We start from the raw sequence: 16,992 nt of genomic DNA on the forward strand, positions 1-16,992 counted from the left end.
TTCTCTGTGGCTCTTCATGTTGGATTAAACACATTCACATAAACCTGAAAACCCCTTTTTTAGCCCCTGTTAGCCCCAGGAGCTACACAGCTAGCTTTGTTTTTGTTGTTACTTAATGTGGTGATGGTGAAGTGTTCGTGTTTTATAAATGGAACAAAAGCTACAGTACGTGACTAGATTGAAGAAAGTTTCAAGATAGCGGTGTGGCTAATAAACTGTATATTAGCTCATAAGCTAGGGACATTACGAGTGTGTTGTTAGTGAGCAGGTTGAAAACGCTTCACTTTTAGCATTTGATCAACAGCAGAACCAAATTCAGAAGGATGTTTTTCTGACATGACATTTAAAGGGGAACTATGTAAGTCCTGTCACTTTTCCTCTGTTTTGCTAACCCTCCTCCCGGCCATGTGCATTTGTTTACAACGAAGCCGGCGAGAAATCAATCAGTAGAGCGGTACATAACTTTATATATCATATGATGTTACGATGTGCGTATTTGTGTAGTCGTATCTGTCATAAACAAGAGATTACAGGTTACGGGGCGCGTTTGTGTCGCTGTGCTGCAGAGACGAGAGCTGGGACACAGGGGCGGAGGCTCTGATCTTACAAAGTTGTTGTTCAGCCTAGAGACGAGTTACAAGTCATTTATTTAACCATCACGGTTACTCTGAAACTGTTTTATTAAGGTAAAAATGTAGCATAATTAATGTAAATCCTGCATAGTCCCTCTTTAAGACTCGATATTAACATCAACCTAAAGCATCATGTTTTCTGTATTGAGGAAATGGATATAGTCACCAAAAGAAAACTTAAGTCACTTAAAATTGTGACTTCACACAGTGAAAGTCATCGCTTCCCCCAGTTGAAACTGTGTTACGCTGCATGAAACAGCATATTTCCTTTCACTTTGGTCTCCACAGTCTCTGACTCAACAAAGTGCTGGTTTGATGTGAATTGGGAACCGAGTGCAGGAAGGCAGAGTGGACCAGGGTCAGGAAGTGTCTGTCCACCCTGCTGCTGATGTCCTTAAACAACACTGAATCCTAAAACAGCTGTCATTATCAACAGCTGGACCTGATGTCGTGACATTTCTTTAATGCTTTCAGATCTTCGTCGACTCAGAACGCGGCCCTTTGCAATTTATGACGTTTACTTTACATTTATCACAATAAATCGTCTTGTGCTGCAATAAGCTCCGTCCTCAATGTGCTCCTTTGTGTCAGTCGGCTGGGAGCAACTCCAAAGCTTTTAAAGTCACAGTCCTCATGAGAGGAAGCTGCTCGCTCTGCTCTGGATCCCACACTGTTGGTTTAATAAGCCTCTTTCATCCAGGCTTAAGCTTCACTTCTCCACCTCTGCAGGAAGTCTTTTCTTTCTTTCTTTTTTGCAGTCTTTCATTCATTCATTCTTTCTTTCTTGCTGTCTTTCTTGCTTCCTTACTTCATGTGTGGGATGAGACCTTATTTTGAAAGTTACCTCCTCCATTCACTGGTAAACTGGATATTTCAAAATGTCTTTGCCATAAAGATGTTATCAGACTTAACTTCTTCTGATTTTACCTTTAAACTATTATCTTCCATTTTTGTCGTATCCACAAAGTATTTTTCCGTATCAAACCCATAACTACAGAGCGGGGCGCCAAACTGAAGTGAAAGTTGAGCGCTTGTGGCTTCCTGAAAAGAAAAAAAAAGGACTCAACAACGGTCATTTTTATCAGTGTCATCCAGGATTCACGTATGTTTATGTGCCGCTATTAGAGGGAAAAGCGTTTTGCTGTTTGCTTTTTAGTGTTGTTGTAAACTTCCAGGCTCGGCCTCTGTGAGCTCCGCGAGGCTGCTGTGGTTTTTAAGACCTCGTCCTTGGCCGGAGGTTTATAGAAGAATGAAATATTCAGTATCCGGCGCCGCTCTGTGACCCGCCGCGGCGCTACGAGAGAATTCACAAACACACTCTGGGCTGTAAACCTCACCTGCCCTCTCTGTCCTCCCTCTCTTATCCCTCCTTTTTTTCCCCTCTCTCATTCTTTTCCTGTGAGTTCTTTGTTTTTCTCCACCACCTACTTCGCTCTGTCTTCCCTGCACCCACTTCCCCCGTTACAATGGGAAACAGAGCAGTGCAGTGCAGACTGTGAGGTGTTTTGGATGATTTATTGTCCATATTTAGTAAAGCCTGTCAAAGACCTGCATGTGGGTTTGATAACCAGTGAGTTTCCTTTTTTTCTTCTTCCCTCTCTACAATCCAGTGATGCAGAGTTTCATCAGGCTGCTGTAATGTCTGTAAACATGTTCTGATTTTTCTCTTTTTTTCAATTCGTTCCAGATGAAAATCTAAAATCTAACAGAACCACTGACACTCTGACACACACAAAAATACGATTCACACTAGTGATAAAAACGTTCTTTAAAGACATGTTAAAAGCTCTGACGTTATAATGACAATTACGTTTTGGTTCTCTTGTCACACTTTGAACATCTCTGTCTGAGAAGTCCGGCTTTTGTTCTCGACTGCCAGGCGATAATTTTCCTATCTGTGGTCTGAACTACTTCAGGTACACGACGACCATCTTGACACCTTAATAGCCGCAAAAAGCCAGAAACATCATTCTTTGATGGTAACTAAGGGAGAAAAAGCAGTTGCCCTACTCTTTTCCTTATAATTACATTGACTTAGTGTTTAATGTATATTGTTCTAAGGAAACCCCTTGGTTCCTGGACCTCAGGACACTAATGCAAATCCTGTATGAAAAAATCATTATATTTCTTTTTTTTAATATACATTGTGTGATGGTCGAGCTTACTGGTCATCAGAGACTTTCTCTTAACCTACAGTAAAGGTCACAACTTTCAACCACAGCCAATTACTGTCCATCAGCGAACGTGTGCCTTTTTAAAAAAAAGGAGAATCTGACTGAGACTGAGAATCGCAGCTGAAATGTCAAAAGGAAATGCAAATGAAAAGCTGAGGAGAATCTTTGACAAGACTGACTGACAGGGCCTGAGGTTTTATTGTTTATTTATATTCACAATGCATTTTTTTTCAATTGTCATTAGTCTTTCTTTTTTTTAAAAACATCCATAATGTGAGATATATTTAAACTGAAATGTCACTGGGTTTTGGTCAAAGTATGTTTCCTTTTCTTTTGTTTTTTAATGCACATCAATCAGTCAGTCAGTCAATCAATCAATCAATCAATCAATCAATCAATCAATCAATCAATCAATCAATCAATCAATCAATCAATCAATCAATCAATCAATCAATCAATCAATCAATCAATCAATCCAGAGAGCACATCCTGCCTCAAACCGTAAATGTCTCCACAGCACAAGAGAAATCTGCTCCATTTGAATCTATAGTTGTTGTTGTTGCAAATCAACTGTAGCCTGAAATTATTTAGGCTCAGAGGGAATGATGAATCTTTAATATTCAAGAGGCTTTGTCCTTCATGACTTTTTCTTTTAGACCAGTTTCTCCATTGGATTGTGATGTTCTCAGGTGGTTTTATAAGAGCCGCTTCAAGTGTCGTTGACTCCTGCATCTTTGGACCTCTATCTTTTTGAATTAAACGAGTGTTATATCCCAGTTTGATCGTTATTATCAGGGATTTTAACTTTCACATTGATGATTCTCATGCCACTGATTTACGTAATATTGCAAAATTCTTTAACCAACCACAACAGTGAGTCCACACACAACCGTGCACACTCCCTTGATGCTAATTCCTCGTACATGACTGATTTGATTTCAGACCACTAACGTGCTGTATGAGGGTCCTACAGTCGGCTCTGAACTGGCCACTCCTGCATCTTTAATGAGCAGCTCGGTTTTCAACTCTGCTCTCTGATTTGACTCTTTGATTTTCCAATATTAATGACTCCACTAACTGTCCACCTCTGCTCTTGATACCGTGGCTCCAATTAAGTCCAGACTTGCCCCCGGTTGTCAACCTGTCCCCTCGGAAAGATGGATTATTCTATGTTGAGCAGAGACAGGCGAAAACAAAGTTTTTATGTTCACTACTGTCACATGCAGCTTTTAATGAACTCATCAAAAATGCATGAGTGGCATTTTCTGATCTAATCTAATCAAAAAATAACAAGCTTAACATTTTTCATAGATTGATTTCTCAAAACCTTAAACCTTGCAACCTGAAAAATATTGCTAAAAATCAAAGCTATACTACAATCTTCCCTATGATCAATAACTTCTACTCCTCCTTTACTTTCCTGATGCTGTCTTTTTATTTTTATTCCTCCATCAGATCTGTTGAACCTTTTTTTTTCTTTTTAAACACTGATAAAAACTCATATTGTAAAGTTTAGTCTTTTTATTGATGTTCAGTTTTGTTATTTTGGCCGTTGGCTTTAATTGATGTGTACAGTATGTGTTGATGGATGTATGGATACAGTAGATGTAGATCAGGAAGATACACAATCTCATCTGTGAAGCACTTTACAACAGTGTGTTTTAAAAAGTGCCATAACAAATAAAGGTGTTCTCTCAGATACTTATTTATGTTTGAGAGTGTGTGTGCGTTTGTGCGTTTGTGTGAGAGAGAAAGAGAGAGTGTGTGTGTGTGTGTGGGCCTCTGGGAAAACAGAGCAGCTACAGCTAGACAAGACTGTCATGGGAAATCACAGTGTTGGGTTGGGAGAAGACGATACCTGCAGCGAGGGCCCACCTGACGCACACACATACACACAACTCACACACACTCTAACAAAAATGTGTCTTAGTAAAGTAAAAACTTGACCTGTGTTGAATACTAATGTTGTTTTTCTTTCTCTCTTCTTCCTCCCTCTCTTTCTTTCTGCCTCTGTCCTCTTCCCCGTGTCGTTCCAGATGTGACTCAGAGAACCGTTACCTTGGAAACCCTCTCAGAGGAACATGCTATTGTAAGTATCCTGCCTGTCGCCACAGCAGCTGAGTCTCCCTAACCTCACACACACACTCAAAGCGCGTCACCTCACACGGTGTCAGTGTGTGTCTCATGTCTGTCACCAGACTGAGACTCTCACCTCCTGACTTCCTGACTCTGAGTGACTGAAGTTTTGTTTTCCTCTCTCTCTCTCTCAAAACAATATTCAATATTAAACAACCATCATCTTTGTACGTAGATGTCAGAGGCTTCTGTAAAAAACAAAAAACAAAAGTTAAAACCTATAATGTAAAAACAACAATATTTTCACACATGGAGAACAGAGGTTGGGGTCAAATAAAGTTACTGGAGATGATGTTGAATTCCACTTGTAATATAAATAAATAACACTAACAAGTTAAAAATTCCCCCAAGTTTGAATAATATTTCAGCAGCAAGATCCATTTCTGCTGTTAAAATGATCACAGCAGTACTACAGTGTTACAGTTGAGCCAAAATATGTTTGAAAAAGCAGATTTCAGTGCAACGTGGATGCTTCAAGAATATACAATCAGGTTATCTATCATTGCTATAAAGAGTATGACACTAATATTTGCGTTTTCAAACCTCACCTCTCGTCTTTGCTACAAAAAAAATCTACTTTTCTAGTTGAGCAACTAATATTGAGTGAGTAAATTCAAATCTGTGATGATCTGGACAGTTCGCTGTTGGTGTCGCACTGTAGTGAGTTCAGATAACCATAAAGAGTTATGTTACAGCACGTTTAATATAAGAAGCTCATCCAACCGAACATCAGAAGCCTCCAAAACCATGTGACTCCTCTTGAGTTCAGCTTTACTTCAATTAAACTTAGGTAGAGAAGATGAAAGAATGAATGAATGAATGAAATTGTTTATTTTGGTCACACAACACATATTATACACAATTGTAACTATACATTTCACACACACACAAAAAAAGAAAGTATCACACAGCGACCTAAAAGGGAATAGGCTGAAGCCCAAGGCTTATATTTGCATATCCCTTACACTCTATGAAATTAGATTACCTAGAATATCAACAGTACAAAATAATAAAATGAAAGTAATCATTACTGTATTTTGTAATTTTTCATTATTTGACCTTTCAAGACTTTCTTAAAACTCAACAAAGAACTACATGTCTTCAACTCATCACTGAGCTTATTCCATATTTAACTCCCAAGACTGAAACACATTTGTATTTTATATTAGTTCTCACTTTACACATTTCGAAAATAAATAACCCTCTTAAATTATAGACAGACATAATTATATCATAATCATATTCTCATGTGTTTAAACAACATTTCTTTTAAAGAGCACCTCATCAGCCTCTGTGACCTCCTTCCTATAAGGTCTGGCTGCAGTAATAACGGTGTCATGCCCCCTCTGCCCCCCTGAGACAGGCAACACTTGACATGACATGACCACAGGAGTTTACTTGTCGCCTTTATTCTGTTAAGACACAGTAATCGTTACCAGTCAGGCCTGAGAGGAGTTGTTTGTGTGTAGATGAGCCCCATGTTAACATGTCAGGAGATGCAGTGAAAAGATAAAGTACAAACTTCGCTGCCGGTTACAAAGAGTTTCCTACTTTTGAAAGAGAGGATGGATAAAGAGAGGCAGAGTCTCAGAGTCCAGGTCTGTGATTTCCTGTTTCCAGATGCTGGCAGCCATCTCACTGACTTAGCTCATTTGCAACAAATTGCTGGTTTTTCCTTTTAAAGGGCAGACGGAGGAGGAGAGCTGTAGTCAAAACAGATGTTTTGTGGCACAAGCACATGTTCACTCACTCTATAGATCTCTCTCTCTCACACACACACACACACACACACACACACACACACACACACACACACACGCTGCCTCCATACGCCCATTCAGCCGATGAGCTGCCATCATCGGTTTTAATATCACAACACACTAGAATAAGGTTCAAGTCCTGTCAATGTCAATAGCCCTCCAGCTTGAGTCGGAGCTATCATTGTTTCAATGACGGAGGCTCGACAGAGGAGGCAGCAATCAGAGGAGTCGATTCCACAGATGGCACTGGTCGCCTCCAATCACAAGTACAAACTTCTGCTCAAGAACGTGACCGTGACGTGTGTGTTCACCTTTACTGCTGCGCCGCATTTACCTTCACCTTCGTCTTGTGTTAGCTTTCTGCTGCCATCTATGGTGTTCGGGTCAGTTTTAAATCAGCTGTAAAATACACTAAAAACATATTTTTTCATCCAATGTGTTTTTCTTCTCTTGGTTACATTGTTAGGCGTCCTTATCCATGAAAACAATGGTTTTAATATTTTTTGGTGTGGGTCTCTGGGCCTTTTTCTTTCCAGTATACCCCTTGGCTTCAATGTAACCTTCCTATTGTCAGTTTTCTGCTACCACTGTTGTGTTAGGGTCAGTTTTGACCTGAGTCTTAAATCAGCTGTAAAACACACTGAAAACAATTATTTATCATCACATTTGTTTCTCATCTCTTGGTTACGTTGTTAGGCTTCTTTATCCATTAAAAGGTTGGATTTGCACTTATTATTTCAGTTTTAACTCTAATTATTGTTCTTATCGTTATAACCGGGTCAAAATTGACCCAAACACCACAAATGTCATAATTTTAACCAGAGCATTTAGTTTTGTTTTATTTTGTTTAAATAGTGGTTCCTGACAAAGTCAAAAATCCTTGAAGCTATAAACAAATCTACTGTATGTGGTACTTTTATGCATTTAAAACCTGAAAACGGGTCACTGGTGTCACCGAACACAAGAAAAAGGTTAAAACGCCATTTATAATCCTCCAAGACAGAATCAGATATTGAACCCAGAGAGAGAATCTGCCCTCACTGGTCTGTAGTAACTTCCTGTATGTGTGTGTGTGTGTGTGGGTTTAGGACTGAGGTTTGGAGGCACTAGATGGCACCACTGCAGTGGCCTGGTCCTCCGATAACGCACATGCATACTGTCAGATATAGAAACACAAACGCACATTATTTAAAGGCTCTTAACCTCTGTGGGTTCTCGGCTCCTCGGTGTCACTATGGCTACAGCTTAGGAGGCGTGTGTGTCTGTGTGTGTGTGTTTATTTGGCTACATTATGTTCTGTCATTAATGTGACGTTATCTTTTCTGCTGTTTGTGAAATGGGGTTGAGCCGTGTTTGAATAAGAGCAAGCTCACTCAGACGCACACACATGAACGCACACAGCGGCCCTGACTCTCTCTCTCTCTCACACACACATGCAGAAGATGAGTGTGTGTATACATTACTGATTTAAAAGCCATCCATTTCCTCGTACTTCGATGAAAGCAGCCACGATTGCGGCTGAGGTCAATATTGGCCTTAAATGTCATTGGAACGGGGGGAAAACCGTTTTATCTTCATCACATAAAATTACACGCAGAGTAAACGAGAGGCAGGAGGAGCGACCTGGTTGGAGACGGTTTTACAGTAGAGTCAGAGAAATGTGCAACACCTGTGGGTTTATTTTGGTTTGTAGTGTGATGGTGGGAAGTCCCCAGACAGCCGACAGCAGACGTTTTGTCAGTATTAGCTAACGTGGATGGTTTAAAAAATAGTTAAATGCCCTGGAAAAAGCTTGGAAAATTATTTATCACTTGACATGAGCTAACAGGGCTTTATTGGACTTTTTCAGACACTGCTAAGGACTTCTTTTCCGAAGAAGTGCCTGGCGAGAAAACTAGAGACTTTGAGTTGATGAGTGTTTCCAGTATTGGACCACGAACATGAGGGTTTCCTCTCCCTGTCTCTAACAGATAGAGGAGCAGCAGAGAGCTGTGGTGGGTGTGTTTTAAAAACAAAAGCATTGTTCTATGATAAATTTGTCATAGCTTCTAACTAAGCATGTTAGATATTATTTCATAGATAAGTCAGAGCCATAGACTCTGCACATCTTTAAATTAGACTTCTGGGGGTGAGAGAGAAATAAACATAGAAACAATTATGTACAAAATAAGGTGCACGTTCAGCCAATCAAAGTCAAATCAAAGCCATAGGATGCATCCTTAAAAGAGGGAACACTCCTGTATGCTTTGCTGCCTGAATGTGGTCACTCACTAAATTTCATGCATGAGCTCATGCTTTGTGAAGCGCTGGACAGTTTCATGGTTGAACTGCACATAGACCAACATGTCACGAGAGGATCTGAGCATTGTTTTGCTTCAACGTGCCAAAGGCCGGGGAAACCATCGACTGCTTTAGGGTTAACTCATAAACCTGTCGTCCTTTTACACATACACCACCATGCTACTTGTCTCTGTATCCTGTGTGAACTTGTGATGATGGTTTTCTCTAGACAGTCCTAGCTGGGGAGGAGGTGAGGCTCCAGTCAGCTTAACTTAAGCCACTGCTTCTTCGAGTGTGCCCTTGAAGTAACACATATTTACTGTATATGGCACATTTCCCCCCCAAAAAAAATAATATATTTCACTGCTGCCTCCACAGACTGCAGCAGGATGGATTTATTCCTCCCATGTAGCAGCGTCTGTCTGCTCGTCTGCTTCACGGAGCGGCAGTCCTGACACAAAACACTTAGAGGGCTCCAAAAGTCCGGGAATAGAGGTTAAGCACTTGCCACAAACTCCTCAAAGGTGAATAGAAAGCCATTATCTAAACCAAACAACTACTCAAGGTTGAACAGCTGAATATCAAAAGTCCAGCGCCCTGTGGCATCTGCTCTGAATCACACATGTTTAGTAGTCCACTCCTCTGTCTGTCTGTCTGTCTGTCTGTCTGTCTGCCTCTTTCCTGCTGCAGTTTCACACTCACTTGTTGGAGGACTCGTTGAACACAGACTGCAGTGGGCAGCCATTAGCTTCGGTTGTTTCAGAACGACGTGCTCTGGTTAGCAGAGACGTGCCTTTAGACGGTTCCTCTCCTATCTGATTTTACTGTTTGTTTTGGCCTCTTTGGGACGATAATAGAAAGATACTGGCTTTATCACTCAAGCACAACAAGTGACAACCGTCTGCAGTTTAACAAAAAAAATACAGAATAGAGTTACATCGCATGCAAAGCGTTGTTCTTCACAGCAGTACCGAGCGCAAAGCAGCAAGTCAGAAACTCATTTTGATGAGATGTTTTCATCAGGCTGATAAATGTGAGCGTCCAGCTATTGACAGCGCTGCTGCAGAGAGTGCAGAGAGTGATGCTCTGGTTGAGTTAACACTGTCATATTGAACCACCAGTCAATTGATGAAAAGCAACTTCGCCATTTAATGAGTTTGCCCCCAGTCAGGCTCGCATTTATGAGAAGGCATCACCGGGACAGCGCTTTAATACACCGCTGTCATATTCCATCAGAGTCAGCTACGAGGGACGTCTAATTAGAGATGGCCACCAAGTGTCCCACCACTTCTACCAGAGAGACCAGCAGCCAGTCGAATTATCAGCTCACACCAGTCAGGCCACAGTCGGAGCTGCCTGCCGCCCTCAGGCATGCTGGGAAAGCTTAGTCAGGCCGAAGGAAAGTGGCTCCAATATTTACTGACAGCCCCACAATCCCAATTAATGGACAATTAGTGACGGACAGCACGAAATCCAGAGGAAGGAAACGACTGAATAATGACGTCACATCCAAACTCGGAGCAGCAGAGAGCTCAGCGGGGAGGATTTTTCTACCTCCACTTTCTACAGGATGTGATTAGATTCCTTGTTTTAATGGTGAAATGACATCAAAGGCACGTTTAACATGAGTAAGTGAATCTTGTAGCGCGTCCAGACCTCGCGGTGCTTTCGTGGTAGTGATCAGCAGTCGACATCTTTCCTGGCCTAAGGCCGTTCATTAGACCACGATCTGGCTTCAGTCCAGGATGCCTCAATATTTGTTGACAGGGAGTCCGTCTGGACGCCTGTCTGACGTGGATTAATTGGCCCTAACAGGCCCAAAAGCTTTTTTCTTAATCCACTGGTTCCCCTTGAAAGAACATGCAATTTTATATCGGTCTGAATAAAGGACGAACACACAGCACATAACATACACAGAGCAGCAGGACTCTTCATACTGAATACAAATGATATTCTTTGTCCAATGCAACAGCGCTGGTAAATGTTTCTCTATGGTGTTGACATTGATAAATGAAAGTGTGTCCAGACTTATGACTGGTAGGGTATAGACCATTTCTATGTTTATAAACATTGATGACGTATGTTGTGGGCGGGGCTTCACTGGTGGCAGAACGTGACAGCTGATCTGGTGTCAACAGTGGAAAGCCGGCATCAAGAGCGATCAAATCAGAGGAAGATGGATCATACAGAGGCCTTCTCTGATTATTTTAATGTTTTGTCAACAGAAAACAGGTTGTCATACCTGAGTAGGCTAAGTTAACGATTAGCAACGGAGTGTGTTGTGTGTTACGGACCGACGTAGGCTACTGCCTAGGGACACAAAACGCTGCGTGGGCGATCATCAACAAGTCCATCAACTACGGTATGACAGCAAACTGTAGCCTACTTGTATGGCTGTATATTACAGTTTATTTAACGGATCCATGTCTGTTATTTCTGTATTAGTCAGACCGTTGTTAGGCTATATATCACAGACCGTTGCTAGGGACACCGCTCATGACCCGATGTGTGTAAAAATGAATGAATGAATGTCAAAATAAATGAATAAGAGGGTGAACGTGTACACGTGTTAACGTTTACACTGAATGAAACAGTAAATGTTTAATAAAAATCCCTAAACGATGCACGCAATATCTACATATATTTTATACACTGACTGATAAGAGTATTTTTTCTGTCGAAAAAAGTTGTAAAGGACGGGTCGTCTTATATTCGGGGTCTAGATATTGTAGCCTACATGTGCAAATCAGCGGGTGACACCAAACAACGTCTGCCCAAGCAAGTCAGAGCTTTTCTTTCTCTCACACTCACACACCAGTGACCTGGAGATGCAGCCGCATCTGAGGGGACGCGCGTGTGTTGCCGCTTCTCCACTACACAGTTACAGCTCGGCTCGGTTTAGGTCCTAGTTTAAATCACAGCTGAGTTCTTTATAGTTCCTCCTCAGCAGTCGTTGTATCACCCCAATTTCCACTGGGTCCGTCAGCGTGGCGGTCACCGCTGATCACTCCTCTAATCAGCATTTCATCGGTCTCGCCGCGGCACGACTCTCTTTTTTCTCTCCTTTCGTCAGCTCCAAACTCACTGTTCTGCACCGCGATTACGAAAATTAAATAAAATTCACCCTCTAATGTGGCTCATCATCACAGCTTAGGGTCGTGCTGCAGCCAAGCAGCTGCTGCTTTTTAAAGTTGAGCTGTATGTCAGGACCTATGGTCAGGACGTGTATTTGTTGCTTACTTCCGGTATTTTTCTGCCACCAGTACGTCACTGTGACGTCGACGCCGAAGTGGTCTATGGTATACCGTACTATAATAATAATAATATTACTATACTATAATGTTAATGATGTCAATTCATGATGATTTATAATTACTTTAATGTCAAATATATGTATATGATATACTGTAAAAGTTTAAAAGTTAACACAGATCAACAGAATAGACATGTGTCATAATAATAAGAATAACTTTATTAATCCCTAAAGAGAAATTCATTGATAATGAGCAAGATAATCATCAATAGGTTTGATAGATCGACCTCAGATCAGATCATCCTGCTCTGAGTGGAATCACAACATTTGTCTTGTTAAATAAATTTCAATTTGCAGCCTTGTACCGTTGTACCTCCTGGTTCACCCTCCCCACCGCCTTTAAAAAATGTATTGATCTGCATTTATTATAGGATTTGAATTGGTAAATAATCTCCAGTTGAGACACTGGTCATTATTAATCGCCCCTCAGATCATTGTTAAGGCATGTTGATGTTTCTAATAAATGAAGGTCACATGACCTCATGCATACATTTATCCACCGGGTCACCTTGACACTGACTCGTCGTCCTTGTGTTTACCCCCCTCCACTCTCCCCCATCCTCGTCCTGTTTTTCCCCAGTGAGGTGGTGCTGTAACGTGTCGGCGTGCGCTCTGTCAGGCGGGTGTTGCAAATGGGAAATAATGAGTTGTTAACAAGCATTAAATGAAACCTCAACCAGCGATTCTGACAAACTGACATTGTAGGCAAGTTCACGCTTGTTTTTGGATTTCTATTCGAAGCAGACTGCTGGAATATCAGATTATGTTCCGGATGACGGCTTTCCTCCTCTCGTCTTCTCATTCCCCATCACAGTGTTTTGTTTCATATTGGCTGAATCAGCTCACATATTATGGTAATAAGATCACCCAGCTGTGAACCTGAGAAATTGGCATGGACTATTTCTATTTCAGTTCTTCTGGGATCGTTAATACCTTTAGTGATACCTTGATACAATTCATCCAGTGTGAGAATTTGCACCCGCACGCGTGTAATTGATACCGGCTGTGAAACTGCTGTCACATTTCTCAGGTGGGATTTGTAATTAGCTGACGTGAACTTTGAAACCTTGCTGATGCTCTTGTTCCTAACAGCCTTGAAATCAAACATATTGGAAACACAGAGAGACGACGGTGTCACTTGTTTTGTTTTGTGTCGTACTCTCCTTTGTTTGTTTAACTGTGCAGACACACATGCACCTGTACTCACATGTAGCCAGTAACTCAAACAGATGTGTACATGCTGGATACTTGGAGAGTTAAATAAGATAAACATAATGTGCACACATACACTCATACATTGACACACTCTCTCATACACACACACATAAGTCCCTATCCCCTTCATGAAGTATAAAAAAAAAGAAAAAGAAAACCCAAATACTCTGAAGTTGTACTGACGACCCTTATGGGATAAACAACTGAGCAGCGGCGGTGCACGTCTGCCTGGGAGGGAGGAAGAGAGAGATGTTAAGAAAAAATATTGTCTTTGATCTGATGATATCTGCTATTCGGGCTAACTTGCCATGAAGGCTGAACAAAACAAGGGTGTTTGTCAAACATAATTTGCTTTCGTCTTGGTAACGCCCTGGGATTGTACAGTTGAGAAGAAGGTGATAACTAAACAACTTTCTCTCTCTCTCTCTCTCTCTCTCTCTCTCTCTCCCTCCTTCTCTCTCTTTCTCTCTCTTTCTTTCTGTTCTGCGAGAGACAAAGTTTTTCTGCGCTAGAAGTTCAAAAGCTTCTGCAGCGTTACGACCGACGTAGCCTCTGTGACAATACCAACAAAAGCTTCTGAAGAGCGGATTTGATGTCACCATCTTGCCAGTGTCTGACTCCGCCCACACTGCTAGCTAATCCAAAAATAGGCAAAAGAGGGAGGGGCTTCTTTCTGTAGCTTGACCATGCTACATTTTTACCTTAATTAAACAGCTTTGGATAAATTGTGATGGTTTAATAAATGACATGTAACTTGTTCCAGGGAGAATGGAAGCTCTCTGCCTTCCACTTAGCGTCTCTTAGCTGAAAACTCAGACAAAACCCAGCTCTTGTCTCATACTACACAAATATACACATCGTAACATCGTACATTATATATAATGTTATCTACGGCTCTATTGATTGATTTCTCACAGGCTTTGTTGTAAATAAACACACATGGCCGAGAGGAGGGTTAGCAAAACAGCGGAAAAGCGACCGTACTTGCATGGTTCCTCTTTAACATGGGAGTCTATGGAGATTGACTTGTGGTTCTTTAAATAACAGTGGGGTGATCTTCTGACAGCTTCCACCAGCTGACCTGGGGTCAGATTGGCTGTCAGTTATGGTGGTGATGTGTAATACAACAGTAACTAGTCAGGCTGACGAACAAAAGCATGAAAATAGGACTCGGACTGTGAAAACATGAGCTTCCACTAAGCTTAAAAAATGGAAAAAGCATTTTAATTTGGATTCAAATTCACACACATTAAATAAATTAAAATAAAATAGATAAAAATGATTCTCTCATGGCCACATATAGCAGCTTCCTCTCTCCTCTCTGTCAGTGCCCTCACCCCCCACCCCCTCCCCCCCATCAGGCCGAGCAGACAAGGTGACCCAGCGCGGCTCCTGCTGTCCGTCCAGATGTTCAACCGCTGCGACTCCCTCCATACGTTAACCATTGTCTGGCTGACAGCGAGCTGCCTGCACACACTCGACGGGGAGCCGCTTTCAGAAATGATTAAATCTCGGAGAGAACATGATTATTCAGACTCTCACTCATGTTCTATTGATCGGGACGTTTTCTCGTCAAAGAAACCAACAACCTCACCAAACGCACCCGTGCTTGCATTTATATAAAGCACGTGTGCTTTTTACACACACACACATATGCAGACACACTTTGTTTATTTTGTCACTGATTGAGATCTTTGACCAGAACTCCACCACTGTAGCCTTATTCATCTAATTGAATATCGACTCCCAGTCAGCGTCTCCCATGTTTTTACTTTCATAAATCTGTCTGCGTTTGAAGGCAACGTCGATAAACTGACCTGGAGCGGAGGTTTTATTCAGAATGGCGTTCCTGAAGGGAAAACAAGTGAGCTCAGAGGCCGGCCCCCTGAACACATCACTAATTAAAACAAACGGAAAGAAACAATGGTGTCATTATTATTATTATTATCATGAAAACAAGTCAGTAAGAGGAAACATTAACTGGCTGAGGCTTTTCATGCGTTTCCGGTCTTTTATTTCAGAGGCGTGTTGTTTTCACGTTGAAATGTGTTGAAAATGTTTCAGATTCAGCACAAACGTTCATTTAAACTCGAGAACGGTTAGTTTTTGGTGATCAAAGCTCAAAGATCAGGGCAAGTGTGACCTCACAAAAGCCTCCACACCACAATTATGACCAAATCTTACACAAGTGGTTCATGTTTTACGGTTGTGGATAAACATGGGATGTAATTCTGCTTTGTCTTTGTCCCTCTCTCTCTCTCTGTTGCCCAGACAACCTGCTGATCGATTACCAGTTCACCTTCAGTTTGCTTCAGGAAGACGACCGCTACTACACCGCCATCAACTTCATGGCTACACCTGAGCAGGTACAGTAACACGTGCACTAAAACACACACACAGGAGGAGCAAGTCAGTTTACACAAGTTATATAGAGCTTTACTTTAAACACAGACATCTGCTGTCAGACTTTGACTTCTAAATTCTCGACTTTTATCAGAAATACTTTCCCCTCTTGTTGCCTAAAGGTGTGTTCACATACAAGTTGAAGTAGAGAGTCGAAGCAGCGCTGCAGACAGGCTCAATGGCCCGATGCCAGAAGAGGCCAAAGGATTCAGATTTGCCGTAGGTTACAGAAGTAGAGGCAGGACGAGTTGGTCAAATTAAAGATGCTGTTGTTGAATTTCATGAGAGTAAACAAAGAAAGAGTAAAAAGGTCAGAAAACCTGGAGGAAAGTAAGTTCAACCAGTCAATAAATAAACCAAGAAACAAAAGTAACAGGGTTTTTCTTTGCACCTTGAACCGCTGTCATTTACCTTGCACTGTTCTGCTCCCACCTACTGTTTGTTTTTATCTTTTTTTTGTGTGTTGCAGGCCAATAAAAACCTGGACATGTCCATCAATGCCTCCAACAACTTCAACCTCAACATCACCTGGTCCTTGAGCTCAACAGGTAGACGGCACTTTGATTTCAAGATATTTTGTCCTGTTTGCATCATCGATAAGAAGTTAAAGTTAAATCTTATTTGTTTCTTTTTCTGAGCTGGTTAGACACTTCCCTCTTTCTCAAAAGGGCTGGGACTGAATACTATGTCCTTTTATTGACCTATTGATTGTTTAGTTTACTTTTAGTGTTGTGACCCACTGTGTTCTGTCGTGTCATTTGATGCCCATAGTTTTCAGTCGTAGCTGGCGAAGACCAGTGGTTTCTCAAACTTTTTTACATCAAGGACCCTTAAATTGAGACAAAATTAGACCATGGACCCCCATTGGACAAGATTTTGAAGCAAACACCAGAAATACACAAATATTTGTTCTGAGACTGAATAACGTTACTTTTTTAGTCAATGTTTGTTCAAATTAGGGTCAATGGCGGAATTTTTGGAAATATTGTACAGAACCTTTGGAAAAAAAGTGGTAAGATTGCTTTAAAAAAAAAAAGTTAAAACATTTTCTAGAAAAAAGTGGAAAACTTGCTCAAAAT

At 41.3% G+C, this 16,992-nt stretch overlaps 1 protein-coding gene across 3 annotated transcripts in view; it reads left to right on the forward strand.

Annotated features, from left to right (window-relative positions):
- The window catches only part of atrnl1a (attractin-like 1a), a 317,760-nt gene that overhangs the window by 151,553 nt on the left and 149,215 nt on the right, over nt 1–16,992 (forward strand). For all 3 annotated transcript variants that reach the window (XM_085799375.1, XM_085799373.1, XM_085799374.1), the window contains 3 exons: nt 4,843–4,895; nt 15,782–15,876; nt 16,383–16,461. In XM_085799375.1, the coding sequence (XP_085655501.1) occupies nt 4,843–4,895; nt 15,782–15,876; nt 16,383–16,461 (227 nt within the window). The remainder of the gene's footprint in view (nt 1–4,842; nt 4,896–15,781; nt 15,877–16,382; nt 16,462–16,992) is intronic.

Source organism: Trachurus japonicus, chromosome 15 (assembly GCF_045865225.1).
Source record: "Trachurus japonicus isolate A0001 chromosome 15, Traja_1.0".
In the NCBI taxonomy this organism is placed as follows: domain Eukaryota; kingdom Metazoa; phylum Chordata; class Actinopteri; order Carangiformes; family Carangidae; genus Trachurus; species Trachurus japonicus.